Source organism: Lepus europaeus, chromosome 2 (genome assembly GCF_033115175.1).
Source record: "Lepus europaeus isolate LE1 chromosome 2, mLepTim1.pri, whole genome shotgun sequence".
NCBI lineage: Eukaryota > Metazoa > Chordata > Mammalia > Lagomorpha > Leporidae > Lepus > Lepus europaeus.
Window position 1 is genome coordinate 64,771,407 of NC_084828.1, and position 17,906 is coordinate 64,789,312.

The window sequence follows — 17,906 nt, forward strand, 5'->3', positions numbered from 1 at the left end:
AGTATCATCACATTTTTAGAAAAATTAACATTACTACTTACCTAAAAGGGTTATTGAGGATGAGATGACATAATAAAAATAATGAAAAAAGCCACACTGATGAACATTATCCTAAACTCTTAGTAAACTTGACACTTGGCAATTCATAGTATTTTCAAAGAAACTTTACAGTGTAGCTGCTGGTACTAATCTAATTTTATAAATGAACAAACAGAGGCTTAGAAAGGTTAAATGGTATTTCCAATCTCTTGTAGTTCTTGGGTACTGAGATTAGATGTAATGGAACAGATCAGAAACACACAGTAATTATAAGCTTTTAATATCATCTAATAGATTGTCACAAGTTGTCATCACTTTCTTCAATTATGAGGGGCACTCATAAAGTTTGAAGAAAATGTATACTGTGAAAAAATTATACATAGATCTGAAATTACTTTGTACCCAAATAAACCTATAATTCCATCTTTCCACAAAAGTTCTGAAGTCCCCCCAAATACCTTCAAACCATCTGTCATGTATATTACTCCTAAATCTCACTTGATTCAGACATTTACAATTTCTCAGTTGGATCTTAGATTATAAGAGCCGTCTCCTCAGAGGTTTGAGACTGCGTGTTTTGTTCTAGTCCATCACCAGATCATCCTTCCGTGCAGACTTACTCCACAGTATACCTGACTAGGAAGGTGCACCCACTGGCGTCGTGTAAATACTTTTTTTTTTTTTTGACAGGCAGAGTGGACAGTAAGAGAGAGACAGAGAGAAAGGTCTTCCTTTTTGCCATTGGTTCACCCTCCAATGGCCGCCGCGGTAGGCGCGCTGCGGCCGGCGCACCGCGCTGATCCGATGGCAGGAGCCAGGTGCTTCTCCTGGTCTCCCATGGGGTGCAGGGCCCAAGGACTTGGGCCATCCTCCACTGCACTCCTGGGCCACAGCAGAGAGCTGGCCTGGAAGAGGAGCAACCAGGACAGAATCCGGCGCCCCGACCGGGACTAGAACCCGGTGTGCCGGCGCCGCAAGGTGGAGGATTAGCCTAGTGAGCCGTGGCGCCGGCTAAATACTTTGACAGAATTTTATACACTGTCAGGTGCCTGTCTTCTCAACTGCCCTGTTCACTGAAGATAGGATGATTGTCTTTACTTCCATAACCCTTTTTTTGTAGCTAAGAAAAATGAAGAAATGATCAGCAATGTTATTTTTTCACTGGAAAACTTCCAATACCTCCCAATTTCTATTCAAAGTAAAATGTTATGCTGGAATTCAAAACCCTTTGACATGTTTATCTAATGTGATACTTCTTGTTTCTATTATTTATTCATTATTCATTCATTTGCTGTCAATATTAGATCTCTGCTATGCATCAGATACTGTTATGTATTACAAATAAGAAGATAGCTATTTCTATTACTCTACGACCGTGAAAGTGCACACCTGAATTTAACTCTCGTTTCCTTATACATCATCACTATCTAGAAAATTCTATTTTAAAGTCTGCAACGAATGCTTCTTCTATGACAAAGTCTGGCCTCTACTTCCCTCTCCTTTTCTTTAACTCTCAGAGTTTTCTGCTTCTATTAAATAATTTATCCAATTTGCTTATCTTTTATAAACAATTATCTTAATCTCTCATCTAGATTATAACCTCCTTGAAAGCAAGGCCATATCTTACCTACTTTGCCCTCTTTTCTTAGTTCTTAACACAAGAATTTGCATTTTTAAGGAATTAACTTATACATGTTTGCTAAACAGAATGGAATTCAACACTCACCACACTGTATGATGAATGGGATGGCCATGGCTTGTCTTCTTCTATACTGAATAGAAGCTAAAGGTCTCTCTATATCTGTGCTATTCTGATATTCAAACTCATTCCAAAAGAAATTTAGATTTCGATTACCTAGGAAGGAAAGAAAGAAGAAAGGAAGGAAGGGAGGGAGGAATCAAGGGATGAATGAAACAGGCAAAGAAAAATGAGAGAAAATAAAATCAATGTAGTAAAGATGATTACCAAAGAAAAATTTGAATGTAGGCATATATACACAATATGATCTCAATGGTGTAACAGCTAATACATTTATAGGAATAAGAGATGAAAATATTAATATTGGCTACATCTAAGTAGTGCTATTACAGGTGAAATTTGTTTTCAGATTTATACTTTCTTGCATTTTCCAAATTATATGCAATAAATGTACAATATGTTAATAATAAAACTAAAGACAATAATAGTTATAAAAATTATACTTTTACTGGCACAATAAAACATACTGATATTAAAACTTTGTTCTTAAATATTTCCAGGAAGTACTCTTCTGATTAAACTTTAAATGCCACCCCCTTAAAATTATTCACACTAATCTTTATCAATCCTGTCTCACAACAATAATTTCTTTCCTTTCTTTTATCTCTGACTTCCTCTCCTTCCTGTCTTTATGGTTCATGCCTTACCTTAGCCCCAAATTCTTCTCTCCCTTCTTGTTTGAAACACCACTTACCATGGAAGACCATTATTGTTACAGAGTTCTGTTTAAGTAGCTATGTTCTTATCCTTTGAATCAGCAATTATATTGCTATGAATTTTCCCTACACACATACATAACTTGCCTTAGATATTGCAGTACTGCATTAAGAGACAAAGTTTGAAATAATATAAAAGTTTACAAATAGGTATCTAGTAATTCAATTATGAAACAATGGAGCAGAGGACAATATTAAAAAAGAGGTAGAGCTAAGGGCAGTGCTGTGGAACTCTGAGAAATAACTTTAATTTAAAAAAGGATTAAAACAGCATCCATAGTATCATCAATATTTGTGATTTGTAACAATCACATACACACAAAATTGTGATGGCCATACTTGTATTTTCCTGAATGAATATAAAGGAAAGTGTAACAGTGGAAATATAAAGGGAAATTGAGGAATAGGAAAATATTTTGGTTTTTACTTTTCTGAACACTCTGACTAGCTTTCCATGTGGATATATTACTTTAAAATTTTTTTAAATAAAAAGAATCCATGTTTCAATGCTTTATCCATCACAGTAATCACCAACCACAAGCCTTTGTGACTACTGAGATCCTGAAGCACGGAAAATGTAAAACATTTTCATCAATGTACAAGTTTCAAAAAGTGTGCTCTGAAATATATACCTTGAATGTACATGAAATAAGGCCAGATGTTCAACTTTAACAAATGATTGTAATCTGAGCAAAATACAAATAAGTGAGCTTCAGAATCAGCCCTTAAGGCATGTGGGTCTGGCTAAAAAGCCCATGAGAGTTTCTTAGGCATGGAAAGCCAAGACACTCTGGCAAAAAATGACCTAAATGAAAGATCTCTGTGAGTGAGATCCCAGTGGAAAGAAGGGGCCATGAAAGAAGGAGGTACCTTTCTCTGAAGGGAGGAGAGAACTTCCACTTTGACTATGACCTTGTCTAAATAAGGTCAGAGTTTGAACTCAAGAGGCTTCCATAGCCTTGGCAACTCATGACAAGAGCCTCGGGTGATTACTGACGTCATAAATAAGAGTGTCAATTGTTAAATCAACAACAGGAGTCACTGTGCACTTACTTCCCATGTAGGATCTCTGTCCTTAATGTGTTGTACTATGTGAATTAATGGTAAAACTACTACTCAAACAGTACTTTACACTTCGTGTGTCTATGTGGGTGGAAACTGCTGAAATCTTTACTTAGGATATACTAAGTTGATCTTCTGTATTTAACATAATCAAAAATGAATCTTAATGACAAATTAGATGGGAGAGAGAGTAGGAGATGGGATAGTTTGCCGGTGGGAGGGTGGATATGGGGGTGGCGGGGACCGCCATAATCCGAAAGTTGTACTTTCGAAATTTAAATTTATTAAATAATAGTTTTCTAAAGAAAAAAAAAACAAATAAATGAGCTTACACTTTATATTCCTATTAAAAACTTGACCTTCGAATACACTGTGTTTTTTAGACCGACAATTGACTCAGCCTTGAAGCAGGGACTTTCTACTTGGGTTAAGCTAAGAGCAGAACCCAGAAATGTCTCTTCCCTGAAATTTCCTTGGCATTCTGCTTTTTGTGCATTCAGTTCAGAGTCCTGGTTGCTGTTCTTTGGCCCTTGGTCTTCATCCATCCCATAGTCCACTTCTTCTCTGGACACCAGGTCCTGATGCACTACTCTCTAGTATCTGGAAGGAAGCACTGGGCTTTGCTCCTCTGATTTTCATAACAATTATTTTGCCTTTATTACGTCAAGGCAGGGCATATGTAGATTAAAATTTTTAAAAACATGGATTGAGTCATATAGCCATATAATTATTTTAATCAAAAAAGTTAGTATTATAACTTGCAGTACCCCATGGCCTCTGACTCCAGGCCAGTACCTGATGACTGAGCCTTTGCAGCTTATGTAAATAGGTGGTCCAGGGACTGCTCCCATCACTCGTATCCCAACCTTCAGCAGACAGTAGACAAAACTCTATGGGAGTAGGATGGGAAAGTGAACTTAGGACTTTTTGCCTTGAAACTCAGTGCTGAGTCTGCCACGTGTGCAACCAATCACAAAATAAAGACCAAGAGGCTCTACCTCCAGACCACGGCTCACAGCCACAGCTTTTTGATTTTCCCTGTCATCCTGGGAAGACCTGCACTCTTGTGGGATGGATTCGTTTCAGCCTGGCTCACCACTATCCTTGTGCAGGCCTAACACACACCCAGAGACTGCACGGGGCCTGGAGACTCTGGAACAGCCTCTATCAGCTCTTCAACAACCTCTGGCATTAAGGAGAACAATACCACACTCATTAGGGAGTAGAAAGTGAAAGTGAAATTACAGTTTGGACTTGAGGCTCAGAGCTAACCCTGCCAGTGAGACTGTAATTATAATGAACACATTTTCCTTTTTATTTCCACTTTGCATCTAGCCACACATCTACAACAATGAAGAGAGTACATCTTCTCTTTTCACTTCATTTATTTATTTACTTATAAGTCAGTGTTACAGACACAGAAGGAGAGACAGATTGCTTTACCCACTAGGCCATGATGCCCGCCCCTTCTTTTCACTTTTTAATTAACAAAAGCTAACTGCTAATCTTATGGCTGATCAGGATGTTTGTTCAAGAGATAACAGCTTGGGACTTCCCTGTGGCACAGTGAGTTAAAGCCCCAGCCTGCAGCGCAGGCATCAAATATGGGTGCTGGTTCAAGTCCCGGCTGCTCTTCTTCTGATCCAGCTCTCTGCTACAGCCTGGGAAAGCAGTAGAAGATGGCCCAACTCCTTGGGCCCCTGTACCCACATGGGAGATCCAGAAGAAGCAATGTAACATACCCAAAGTAGCACAATACAGCTTTAATAACAGACTTAAAGAAAAGGAGACTGGTGATTCTTGATTATAAGAATTCAAAATAATGACTATACGGCCAGTGCCGCGCCTCAGTAGGCTAATCCTCCGCCTGCCGTGCCAGCACCCCGGGTTCTAGTCCTGATTGGGGTGCCGGATTCTGTCTCGGTTGCTCCTCTTCCAGTCCAGCTCTCTGCTGTGGCCTGGTAAGGCAGTGGAGGATGGCCCAAGTGCTTGGGCCCTGCACCCACATGGGAGACCAGGAGGAAGCACCTGGCTCCTGGCTTCGGATCAGCACAGCACACTAGCAGTAGCGGCCATCTGGGGGGTGAACCAGCAGATGAAATACCTTTCTCTCTGCCTCTCTCTCTCACTGTCTAACTCTGCCTGTCAAAAAATAATAATAAAAATGATTATAATGATGGTCACAGAGATATAATGAATATAGCCAGTTTTACAAAATCATGATATGACTGAGAAATTTAGTGAAATGGAAGAGGATCACGAAAAAGAACCAAATAGAATCATGGAAATAAAAAATTAAATGAGTTAAATAAAAGTAAATAAATAAATAAATAAGTTGAAAGCCTCAACACGAAGTCAGGCAAAAGAAAGAATATCTGAACTTGAAGATAGGTCTTCTGAAATCTCTTTCTCTCTCTCGCTCTCTCTCTCTCTCTCCCTCCGTCATTTCTTCCTTCCCTACTTCCCTCAAATACACACACATACACACAAACACAGAGATATAAAACACTAAAAAGGAGAATGAGGAGAGCCTCCAAAACCTTTGGGAAATAATTCTTTTAAAGATTTATTTTATTTATTTGAAACACAGAGTTATAGAGAGAGGTAGAGACAGAGAGAGAGGTTTTCCATCCGCTGGTTCACTTCCCAATTGGCTGCAATGGCCAGAGCTGTGCTGATCCGATGCCAGGAGCCAGGAGCCTCTTCCAGGTCTCCCACGCAGGTGCAGAAGCCCAAGGACTTGGGCCATCTTCTACTGCTTTCTCAGGCCACAGCAGAGAGCTGGATTGGAAGTAGAGCAGCCAGGACTAGAACTGCCCATATGGGATGCCAGCGCTTCAGGCCAGGGCGTTAACCTGCTGTGCCACAGTGCCAGACCCTGGGAAATTGTTAAATGAAAAAATATTCTAATTGTGGATATTCATAAGGGTGAACACAGGAGTAGAGATTTAGAAAACCTACCCAAGGGGCTGGCACTGTGATGCAGCAGGTTAAGCTGTGGCCTACAATATCAGGCACTGGTTTGAGTCCCTGTTGCTCCACTTCCAATCCAGCTCCTTGCTAATGTACCTGGGAAAACAGCAAAAGATGGCCCAAGGGCTTTGGTCACTTCACGCATGTGGGTGGCCTGGACAGCATTCCAGGATCCTAGCTTCAGGGTGGCCAAACTCTACTCATTGTGGCCATTCAGGGGAGTTAACCAGCAAACAGAAGCGCTCTCTGTCTCCGTCTCTGTCTCTGTCTCTCTCTCTTTCTGTATGTGGTCACTATAGACATGTGAATCAAAACTGTGATGAGATACCACCTCACACTCAATGGAATGGCTAGTATGAAAAACAACTAAATAAAAATTGTAAGTTAAGGATAGAAGAAACTGGAAACCCTGTGCAATGTATGGTGGGAGTGTAAAACAGTGCAGCCATTGTAGAAAATAGTACAGTTGTTTTTCAAAAAATTAAAAATAGAATTGTCAAGCAATCCAGCAGCTTTCCTTCTGACTACTTACTCAGAAGTAAGAGTGGGAAAAGAGAGGGATAAGATGTACAGTTCAGCATACAACCCATAGACTTACACCTAAGGGTAAAGCTAAAAACTCGCCATCAGACTCCAAATCTCTTTACGTTGGCAGGTACTAATGCCACCTTACTAGTTAAATTGATCATTCTAAGTGCATAACTTATCATAAACATAGGATTAAGTGTCAAAGGGATCACATAAGTATGACCAAGAGTCTGCTAATAATAATAGATAGAATTAAAAAGGAGAGTATGACCCAACATGGGAAGCAGGTCATACAGCAGACTCATAGAATGACAAATGCCCTAAACAGTACTCTAACATCAGAATCAGCCCTTAAGGCATTTGGATCTGGCTGAAAAGCCCATGAGAGAATTTGAGGCATGGAAAGCCAAGATGCTGTGGCAAAAAATGGCCTACATGAAAGATCTCTGTGAGTGAGATCCCAGTGAAAAGAGGGGCCATCAAAGAAGAAGATACTGGGGCCTGCGCTGTGGTTCAGCAGGTTAACGCTCTGGCTTGGAGCACTGGCATCCCATACGGGTGCTGGTTCAAGTCCCAGCTGCTCTACTTCCAATCCAGCTCTCTGCTATGGCCTGGAATAGCAGTGGAGGATGGCCCAAGTCCTTGGGCCCCTGCACCTGCTTTGGAGACCCGGAAGCAGCTCCTGGCTCCTGGCTTCGGATCAGTACAGCTCCAGCCATTGCGGCCATCTGGGGAGTGAACCATCGGATGAAAGACCTCTCTCTCTCTCTCTCTCTCTCTCTCTCTCTCTGCCTCTCCTCTCTGTGTAACTCTGACTCAAATTAATAAATAAATCTTAAAAAAAAAAGGAGATACCTTTCTCTGAAGGGAGGAGAGAACTTTCACTTTCATTATGGCCCTATCTAAATACTGATGGAGTTTGTGGACTCAAAAAGCTTCCATAGCCTTAGCAGCAGCTCATGACAAGAGCCTTGGGTGATCACTGATATAATAAATAAGATTGTCAATTGATAAATAAACAACAGGAAGCACTGTATACTTGCTCCCCACATAGCACCTCTGTCCTTAGTGAGTTATGAGAATTAATAGTCAAAGTAGTCCTCAAACAATACTTTATACTTTGTGTATCTGTGTGGGTGCAAACTGTTTGAATCTTTACTTAGTATAGAGTTGATCTTCTGTATATAAAGATAATTAAAAATGGGTGGGATGGGAGTAGGAGTGGGAGGGCAAGTATGGGGGGAAGTACTGCTATATTCCAAAAGGTGTACCTATGAAATTTATATTTATTACATAAAAGCCTTCTAAAAATAACAGAATTGCTCTTATGAAAAAAGACAAAAGATAGTAAGTACTGCTGAAGATATAGAAGAAAAGGGAAACCTAGCTCAAGAATGTATATTAGCACATTCACTGTGGAAAACAGCATGGAGAGTCCTCAAAAAATATTATCCAACAATCCCAGTTCTCAGCATGTATTAAAGGAAATGAAGTCAGCATGTGGGAGAGGCATCTTTATACTCATGTTTACTACAATATAATTCACAATAGTTAAAGCATGAAACCAAATTAAGTGCACATCAATGGATGAATGGTTAATAATACATACATCAACCCATAACCAAGACAAAAATTCAATCAGTAATAAAGACCCTCCAAACAAACAAAAAAAAAAGCCCAGGACTGGATAGCTTCACTGCTGAATTCTACCAGACATTTAAAGAAGAACTAACTCCAATTCTTCTCAAGTTATTCAAAACAATTGAAAGAGAGCGAATCCCCCCAAATTCTTCTTACAAAGCCTGCCTCACTTTAATTCCTAAACTTGAAAAAGATGCAACAGAGAAAGAGAATTACAGACCAATTTCCCTGATGAACATCCATGTAAAAATCCTCAACAAAATTCTAGCCAAACAAATGTAACCACACCTTAGAAAGATCATCCACACAGACCAAGTGGGATTTATCCCTGGTAAGCAGGGATGGTTCAATGTTCACAAATCAATGTGATACACCACATTAACAAACTGCTGAACAAAAACCAAACGATTATCTCAATAGATGCAGAGAAAGCATTTGATAAAATACAACACTCTTTCATGATGAAAACTCTAAGCAAATTGGGTATAGAAGAACTGGGGCAGGCGCCATGGCTCACTTGGTTAATCCTCTGCCTGCCATGCTGGCATCCTATATGGGCACCGGTTCTAGTCCAGGTTGCTCCTCTTCTAGTCCAGCTCTCTGCTCTGGCCCAGAAATGCAGTGGAGGATGGACCAAGTGTTGGGCACCTGCCCCTGCGTGGGAGACCAGAAAGAAGCACCTGGCTCCTGGCTTCGGATTGGCATAGCTCCAGCCTTAGCGGCCATTTGGGGGTGAACCAAGGGAGGAAAGACCTTTCTCTCTGTTTCTCTCTCTAACTGTCTAACTCTATCTGTCAAATTTAAAAAAAAAAAAAAGAAAGAACATGCCTCAATTAAGGCAACTTATGACAAACACACAGCCAGAGCCATACTGAACAGGAAAAGTTGGAAGCATTCCCACTGAGATCCAGTACTAGACCAGAATGGCCACTCTCATCATTACTATCCAATATAGTCCTGGAAGTTTTAACCAGAGCCATTAAGCAAGAAAAAGAAATCAAAGGGATACAAATTGGGAAGGAGGAAGTCAAATTATCCCTCTTTGCAGATGACATGATTCTATATATAGGGGATCCAAAAGACTCCACCAAGAGACATTTGGAACTCATAGAAGTGTTTGGTAAAGTAGCAGGATATAAAGTCAATGCACAAAAATCAACAGTCTTTGTATACAGGCTGAGATTGAGCTTCTTAGATCAATCCCATTTCAATAGCTACCAAAAAAATCAAATAACTTGGAATAAACTTAACCGAGGATGTCAAGGATCTCTACAATGAGAATTACAAAACATTAAAGAAAGAAATAGAAGAAAATACAAAAAAATGGAAAAATCTTCCATGTTCATAGATTGGAAGAATCAATATCATCAAAATGTCCATTCTTCCAAAAGCAATTTACAGATTCAATGTGATACCAATCAAAACACCAAAGAGCTAAAGCAATATTTACACAATAAAAACAAAGCTGGAATCATCACAATACCAGATTTCAAGACATACTACAAGGCAGTTAAAACAGCCTGCTACTGGCACAAAAATAGACATGTAGACCAATGGAACAGAGTAGAAACCCCACAGAAATCAATATAAATACCTACAACTAACTTACATTTGACCAAGGAGCTAAAACCAATCCCTAGGGCAAGGACAGTCTCTTCAACAAAAGGTGCTGAGAAAGCTGGATTTCCACAGGCAGAAGTATGACGCAAGACCACTACCTTACACCTTACACAAAAATTCACTCAACATGGATTAACAATCTAAATCTATGACCCAACACCATCAATTATTAGAGAACACTGAGGAAACCCTGCAAGAGTTCTTGGAGTTCTTTGAAAAGATTTCAGAGGCTCAGGCAATCAAAGTCAAAATTAACAAGACAATCCAATTAAGAGATGAGCAAAGTACTTAAACAGACATTTTTCAAAAGAGAAAATTCAAATGGCCAACAGACACATGAAAAAATGTTCAGGATCACTAGCTGTCAGGGAAATGCAAAATAAACCATAATGAGGTTTCACCTCACCTCAGTTAGAATGGCATTCATACAGAAGTCAACAAACAACAAATGCTGGTGAGGATGTGGGGGGAAAGTCACCCTAATCCACTGTTGGTGGGAATGTAAACTGGTATAGCCACTATGGAAGACAGTATGGAGATACCTCAAAAATCTGATACAGACCTACCATGTGACCCAGCCATCCCATTCCTAGGAATTTATCCAAAGGAAATGAAATCACTAAACAAAAGAGTTATCTGCACCTCTATGTTTATTGCAGCTCATTTCACAATAGCTAAAACATTGAATCAACATAAATGCCTGTGAACCAAAGGCTGGATAAAGAAATTATGGGATATGCACACTATGGGATACTACACAGCAATAAAAAAACTGAAATCCAGTCATTTGCAACAAAATAGATGAATCTGGAAAACATCATACTTAGTGGACAAATACCATATGTTCTCCCTGAACTCTGAGAACTAATAGAGCACCTAAAATGATATCTGTAGAAGTGAATTTGACACTTTGAGAAGGGAAGACTTGAACCACACTAGTCTTGACTTTTAAGGACCAGTTTTTTTTTTTTCTTCATACTATATGTTGAACTCTTTACTTAACATAGAGTTAATCATATGTGTATAAAGTCAATTGAGAATGGATCTCAGTAAAAAATAAGAGTGACTATAAGAGAGAAAGGAGGAAGTTTGTAACAGTAAAGCTGTACAGTTTTGCATACATTCCTATGGACTTACTTTTAAGGGTACAGCTTAAAATGTGACTCCAAATCACACTAAGCTTGGTTGGTAAAAATGCCATCTTAATTGTTAAAGTGATCATATTAAGTGTTAAAGTGAACATATAAATACGATCAAGTGTCTGGTCATCATAATAGATAGAATTAAAAAGGAGAGAATGTTCCAACATGGGAAGCAGTCCACACAGCACTCATAGAATAACAATTGCTTTAAGTAACACTCTGACCTCAGGATCAGCCCTTATGGCTTCCTGGTTTGGCTGAAAAGTCCATGACAGCATTTCAGGCATGGAAAGCCAAGACACTGTGGCAAAAAAATGTTCTATATGAAGGATTTCTGTGAGTGAGATCCCAATGGAAAGAAGTGGGCATCAAAGAAGGATATACTTTTCTCTAAAGTGAAGAGAGAACTTCCACTTTGCTTATGACCTTGTCCAAATACTGATGGAGTTTGTAGATTCAAAAGGCTTCCATAGCCTAGGCAGCTCATATCAAGAGCCTAGGTTGTCACTGCTGTCATACATAAGAGTGTTAACTGTTAAATTAACAACAGGAGTTTCTGTGCACTAACTCCCCATGCAGGACCTCTGTCCTCAATGAGTTGTATCATGAAAGTTAACTGTAAAACTAGTTTTAAAACAGTTGTGTGTGTGTGTGCAAGGAAATTGTTGAAATCTGTGTAAAAAGTTAACTGAAAATTAATCTTAGTGGGAAATGGGACTGGGAAGGGGAGAGGGAGAAGGAGGAGGGGTGCGAGTATAGTTGGGAGGGTGGGTATGGTGAAAAGAATTAACTATATTCCTAAAGTTGTACTTATGAAATTTGTATTCCTTAAAAATAAATTAAAAAATAATACATACATACATACACATATACACATGCACACAATATATCTACTACTCAGTCTTAAAAAAAGAAAATTCTACCTTTGCAACTTAGATGAACATGAAGAACATTATGTTAAGTGAAATAAATCAGGCACAGAAAGACAAATACATAAATCTGACTTGTAGGTGGAACCTAAAAATGTCAAAATCATAGAATCATAGAATAGCATAGTTACAAGAGGCTAAAGGTGGGAGTTTGAGAAGCTGCTAGTGAAATGATACAAAATTCCACTTAGATACAAGGAGTAAGTTCAACAAGTCTGTCATACATCCTTATAACTATAGTTCATTACAACACATTATATGCTTGAAAATTTCTTTACAAAAAGCAAGTTGGCGAACACGTTTAAATATTCATGTTCATATAATTATTACAATAGCTAAAATATGGAAGCAACCAACTGTCCATCAATAGATAAGCAAAATGTAAATATATACAATGGAAGGTTAGCCTTAAAAAGGAAGAAAAATCTGACATAGGCTACAACGTGAATGAACCTTAAGGGTATTTATACAAAGTGAAATAAGCTAGTCATGTAAGGTGAAATTCTGTATGACTCCCTTTCATGGGACATTTAGAGTAGTCAAAATCAGGGACAAAAAGAGAATGGTGGTTGCCAAAGCATGATAGGAGGAACAGAATACGGATTTCTTGTTTCATGGATATAGTTTCAGTTTTGCAAGTTAAAGAGGTCTGGAGACAGATGTTGTTGATGTTTCTACATGATGTATGAACTTAGTGCTGATGAACTGTGCATTTAAAATGTTAAGATACTAAATTTTATCATGTGTATTTTTTACTAAAATTAAAAAATGATAATTAAAACACTAAAGAGTCCTACAGAGATTTAAGTTGCTGTGGTATTATACTTGTCCTCTTTCTAAATGTTACTCTCCCATGAAAACTGCAACTTTCCAAAAGAAGGACTGTGCTTTATAATGTGGCATATCTTCAGCACAGAACTCAGCATTCTAACCTATCAACCCATCAAAAGATGTTGCCGCCACTGTTCTTGGCAAAATAACTTATTAAAACGCTGTTTGGAATAAGATGGAGGTAAAATAATTTCTCTCCTTGACACTATTAACTAAAATCGTTAATACAACACAGCTAACTTATTAGAGGAGTATCAACTGAGATACCTAACACACACATTTTAGCAGTGACAATACTGCTAGGTTGTTAAAATGCATAAGCACACATTCCTCAAGGGTGGAGTGATCCTCTCCCTCCCTGTGTTGTGATCACACCATTCTCACACTCTTATATGTTATGCTATAATTCCCTTTCTGCCTATCTTCTTTGGATGGAGAGACACTTGAAGACAGTATCTATGCTTAATTAAGACCTTGTTTACAATAGTTGATACACAGTGCTTTTTTAATAGAACTAAATAACACTAAAGGCAGAAATGGAAAATTCACTAGCTAAAACACTTAAAAGATGAGGCCTCAGAGACTTTACCATATGCAGGGCCACTTTCAGGGCAAAGAAATCAACCAAAATGGTTTTTTGGTAAGGGAGGTGGAAGAAAGAGGATTAGAAATGGTTTCTATCTATAGTTGTGGCCGAGTAGTTAAGGTGATGGACTAGAAATGTTTTCTGTCAGCTTATGATGAATGGACTCTTAACTATTTGCCTTCAAATAGATGCTACTCCAACATGCACTACTTTCATTTGTTATTAAATAAATTTTATTAAAACAATTATTGAAACAAATTTTCCATGATGTAGATCCTAAAGACAAGGTAAATGATTCAGCAAGCTGATAAGAAAGCCAGAGAGATGGTATTTGGAGGAAATATATCACATCAGTTTCTGTTTTCTTGTATGCATTGGCTCAGTCTATTGAGATTTATACAGCTACCATATCCCTTAAAACCAGGGACTGACATTTAGGCACAGTGGGTTAAGCCACTGCTTGCTACACTGGCGTCCCATATCAGGGTACCAGCTGTTCCACTTCCAACCCAGCTCCCTGCTAATGTGCTGGGAAAACAGCTGAAGACCGCCCACTGCTGCCCATATAGGACAGCCTAATGGAGTTTCAGGCTCCTTTCCTTGGCCTGTACCCATTCTGGCAGTTGTAGTATATGGGGAGTCAATCAGAGGATCTCCTCCCCCCACCCACACCCATAACTGTTCTTAACTAAATCTTTTTTAAAGTTCTGTGTATCCCAAATTATAGTGACGCCTGACACTGGAAGGTGCATACCTACTGACATTTTATAAAGTGTGTATGCAGAGAACTCTATGCTGAGAGCTTGCATCTGTAATAGTTCTTGCCTATCCTAGTCTGGTAAGAAATGGCAAAACCAATAACAATGATAACTGGCTGTCTTAGATTGGCCTCCACAATCAAAGTAGTGTATAAATTTGGATATTATTAATATAAGCTTTTTTATAAGATTATTTATTTATTTATTTGACAGGTAGAGTTACAGACAGTGAGAGGGAGACACAGAGAGAAAGGTCTTCCTTCCGTTGGTTCACCCCCCAAATGGCCGCTACAGCTGGAGCTTTGCTGATCTGAAGCCAGGAGCCAGGTGCTTCTTCCTGGTCTCCCATGTGGGTGCAGGGCCCAAGCACTTGGGCCATCCTCCACTGCTTTAACGGGCCATAGCAGAGACTGGACTGGAAGAGGAGCAACCGGGACTAGAACTGGTGCCTTTATGGGATTCCGGCACCGAAGGCGGAAGATTAGCCAAGTAAGCCACGGTGCCAGACCAATATAAGCTTTTAATAACTGATCTCTGCATTAATGTGTACACATGAGGTTTTTAAACTGCCCTTTTACCAGACATGAATGAATTGCAAAGAACAAAACTTCAAAATCTGATTTTTAATGTAAATATTAAATATTTCCATTCACCTACACAGAGAGTCATGCAGGAAACACACAATTTATTAACTAAAAAAATTATTTTATTATCCTCAAGTTGATTGATTTGAACATTCAGTTTACTGTTGTCCAGAGTAAGTGGCTGTGGCCCGGCACTGTGGCATAGTGGGTAAAGACACCGCCTGAAGTGCCAGCATCCTATATGGGTGCCAAATCAAGTCCCAGCTGCTCCACTTCTGATCCAGCTCTCCGCTATGGCCTGGGAAAGTAGTAGAGGATGGTACAAGTGCATGGGCCTCTGTACCCATGTGAGAGACCCAGAAGAAGCTCCTGGCTCCTGGCTTAGGATGAGTGCACTCTGGCCATTGCAGCCATTTGGGGAGTGAACCAGCAGATGGAAGATCTTTCTCTCTCTCTGCCTCTGCCTCTCTCTAACTCTGCTTTTTAAGTAAATAAACAAATCTTAAAAAAAAAAAAGTAAATGGCCCAAGTGTTTGGTGTTTTGGACCCAGTCAATCATGTGGGAAATCCATATGAAGCTCCTGACTCCTGTCTTCTGCCTGGCCCAGGCCTGGACATTGTGGTCATCTGAAGAGTGAACCATTGGATGGAAGATCTTGCTATCTCTCCCTCTCTCTGCGTAACTCTACCAAATAAATATAGAAATCTTTAAAAAATAGTCAATGGCTGAAAACAGAAAGCTAATATTCAGAATTATGGAATAATACATGTCTTGAGACTTTTGCTGGAAGAACCAACAAGCTCATTAAATTAATAGGATAATCTAAGATTAATACACACAAAATTAAAGTCTCAATTTCTCTAACAAGTATCTGAGAAAAGCTGTGAAAAGTTAATTTCCTGCTAGCTATGTACATAATGCTGTATGCAGAAGATTCCTAATTCTTAACTTAGTCTGACTGATTTTTCAGGAGTCTCATAAAATTCGGAAGAAACAACCAAAAATACTGTAATAATTTACTAAAATCTCACCAAGAGCAGTTCACACAGTTAAATTTTCCTCTTGAAAATATGAGAAATGCAACATTCTCTTAGATACCAGTTTCATATATGTCCATAGAATTGACAATGACAATCAGGGAATCAATTAGTCAAGGAGAGAAGCAATGTAATTCAATAGTAAACCACCAAAGCAAAGCCTTGATAGTCTCCATCATGATAAAGGAAGCTTAAAACTCACCCAACCAGGAAAGCAATTAGAGAAGGTATTTAAATCAGCTCTCTGCCTTAGGTGGTTCTGCATCTCAATAGATGACTGTATTCTATTTTTAAAGATCTCCCAAAATAGAAACTACATATGCATTTTCAGGGAATTATTAAATCACTTTCCTCCTCTGGTGAGTATTGTCTTGCCTGTCATTACCCCTTTAATTTAACAGATGGACATCAGACCCTGCATCTACAGAGTTGTTCAAATCCACTTAAGTATCAGCTTCCTCATTTCAGCTGGCAATGTGTAAAACTTTCCTTAGCTCCTTTTCAGGGCTTACTCTCCTTCTCCACCATTCCCTAAACACATGATGATTAAAAAATTTAAAATTATTAATTTAATAATACTTCTGAATAATTTTATACTTTACTACCCACAATGACATCTGAAAAAGTTGGAAAATTTGCAAAAAAAGTATGTATGAGCCCTACTGCCATTTTAGACAATTACCAATAAACACAGGCATTTAACAATTGCCTGGCATATTCTGAGGTCCTCAGGCCATCATGGCTCCCTGTTTGGACCACGTAATTCTCCACATGGAAACAAAGTGGGAGAGGGTGGCAGGATTCATTATGACAAATATCCAAGAATATGGAGGCACACTGTTTCTTTTGGTTCCTTCTTTTTTTTTTAGGTTATATTTTTAATGTAGTCAATATCAACTGGTTTTCCTTGGGTACATTTCCAGTTTCTCTAATTCTTTTTAAAACATAGAAATAAAAATGAAACATAATAATCTAAAGAATATTCATAAAGAGTTCTGTAATACTGTGGGCAATAGGATCACCCCAATATCTGATGGAACAGATTATGTTTCTACAAGGACTCTCCTATTATTCACACACATGAAACCTACTGACTGATTCAATGTTCTTAAAAGCCTAATTACTCATATTGATTTAATTAATACAATTCATGTTTATGTCTAATTACATTATTTTATAGATTAGAAGAATAAATAATATTTCAAATAAGTTTTCACATATATTTAAATTACATATGATATTAGATTATACATATAGATAGTAAAAGGTTATGATATAGTGAAACAAATTAACATATCCAGCCTCTCGCAGTTACTCATTTTTCACGTTTTTATGGCAAGAGCAGCTAAAAATCTATTTTTTAAGCATGAATCCCATATACCATACAATTTTATTACCTATACTCTTCATTTTGTACATCAGATTACTGATTGGAAAACAGTATAACAATGTGATTTTTCTTTTTTTAACAGAGGTCAATCCAATGAACTCCTGAATTACCCCATCATTTGCTGGGAACTGACATAAATTAATAATTTTAAACACAGTATACATTTATAAAATACAAATGAATTATTAAAAATTCCCCCCTTTTTTAATTGTTAACTCTAACTCTTCTTACATTAAGATTTTATCCAAAGCACTTTTAACAGTACTGTCAACCAGTAAAACTACTAACTAACATGGATGGGTAACCAAGT

The 17,906-nt window shown here is 38.4% G+C and overlaps 1 protein-coding gene across 1 annotated transcript in view; it reads right to left on the reverse strand.

Annotated features, from left to right (window-relative positions):
• The window catches only part of MORC1 (MORC family CW-type zinc finger 1), a 208,992-nt gene that overhangs the window by 99,207 nt on the left and 91,879 nt on the right, over window positions 1-17,906 (reverse strand). Inside the window, exon 14 of the mRNA XM_062180799.1 lies at window positions 1,766-1,894. Within this exon, the coding sequence (XP_062036783.1) occupies window positions 1,766-1,894 (129 nt within the window). The remainder of the gene's footprint in view (window positions 1-1,765; window positions 1,895-17,906) is intronic.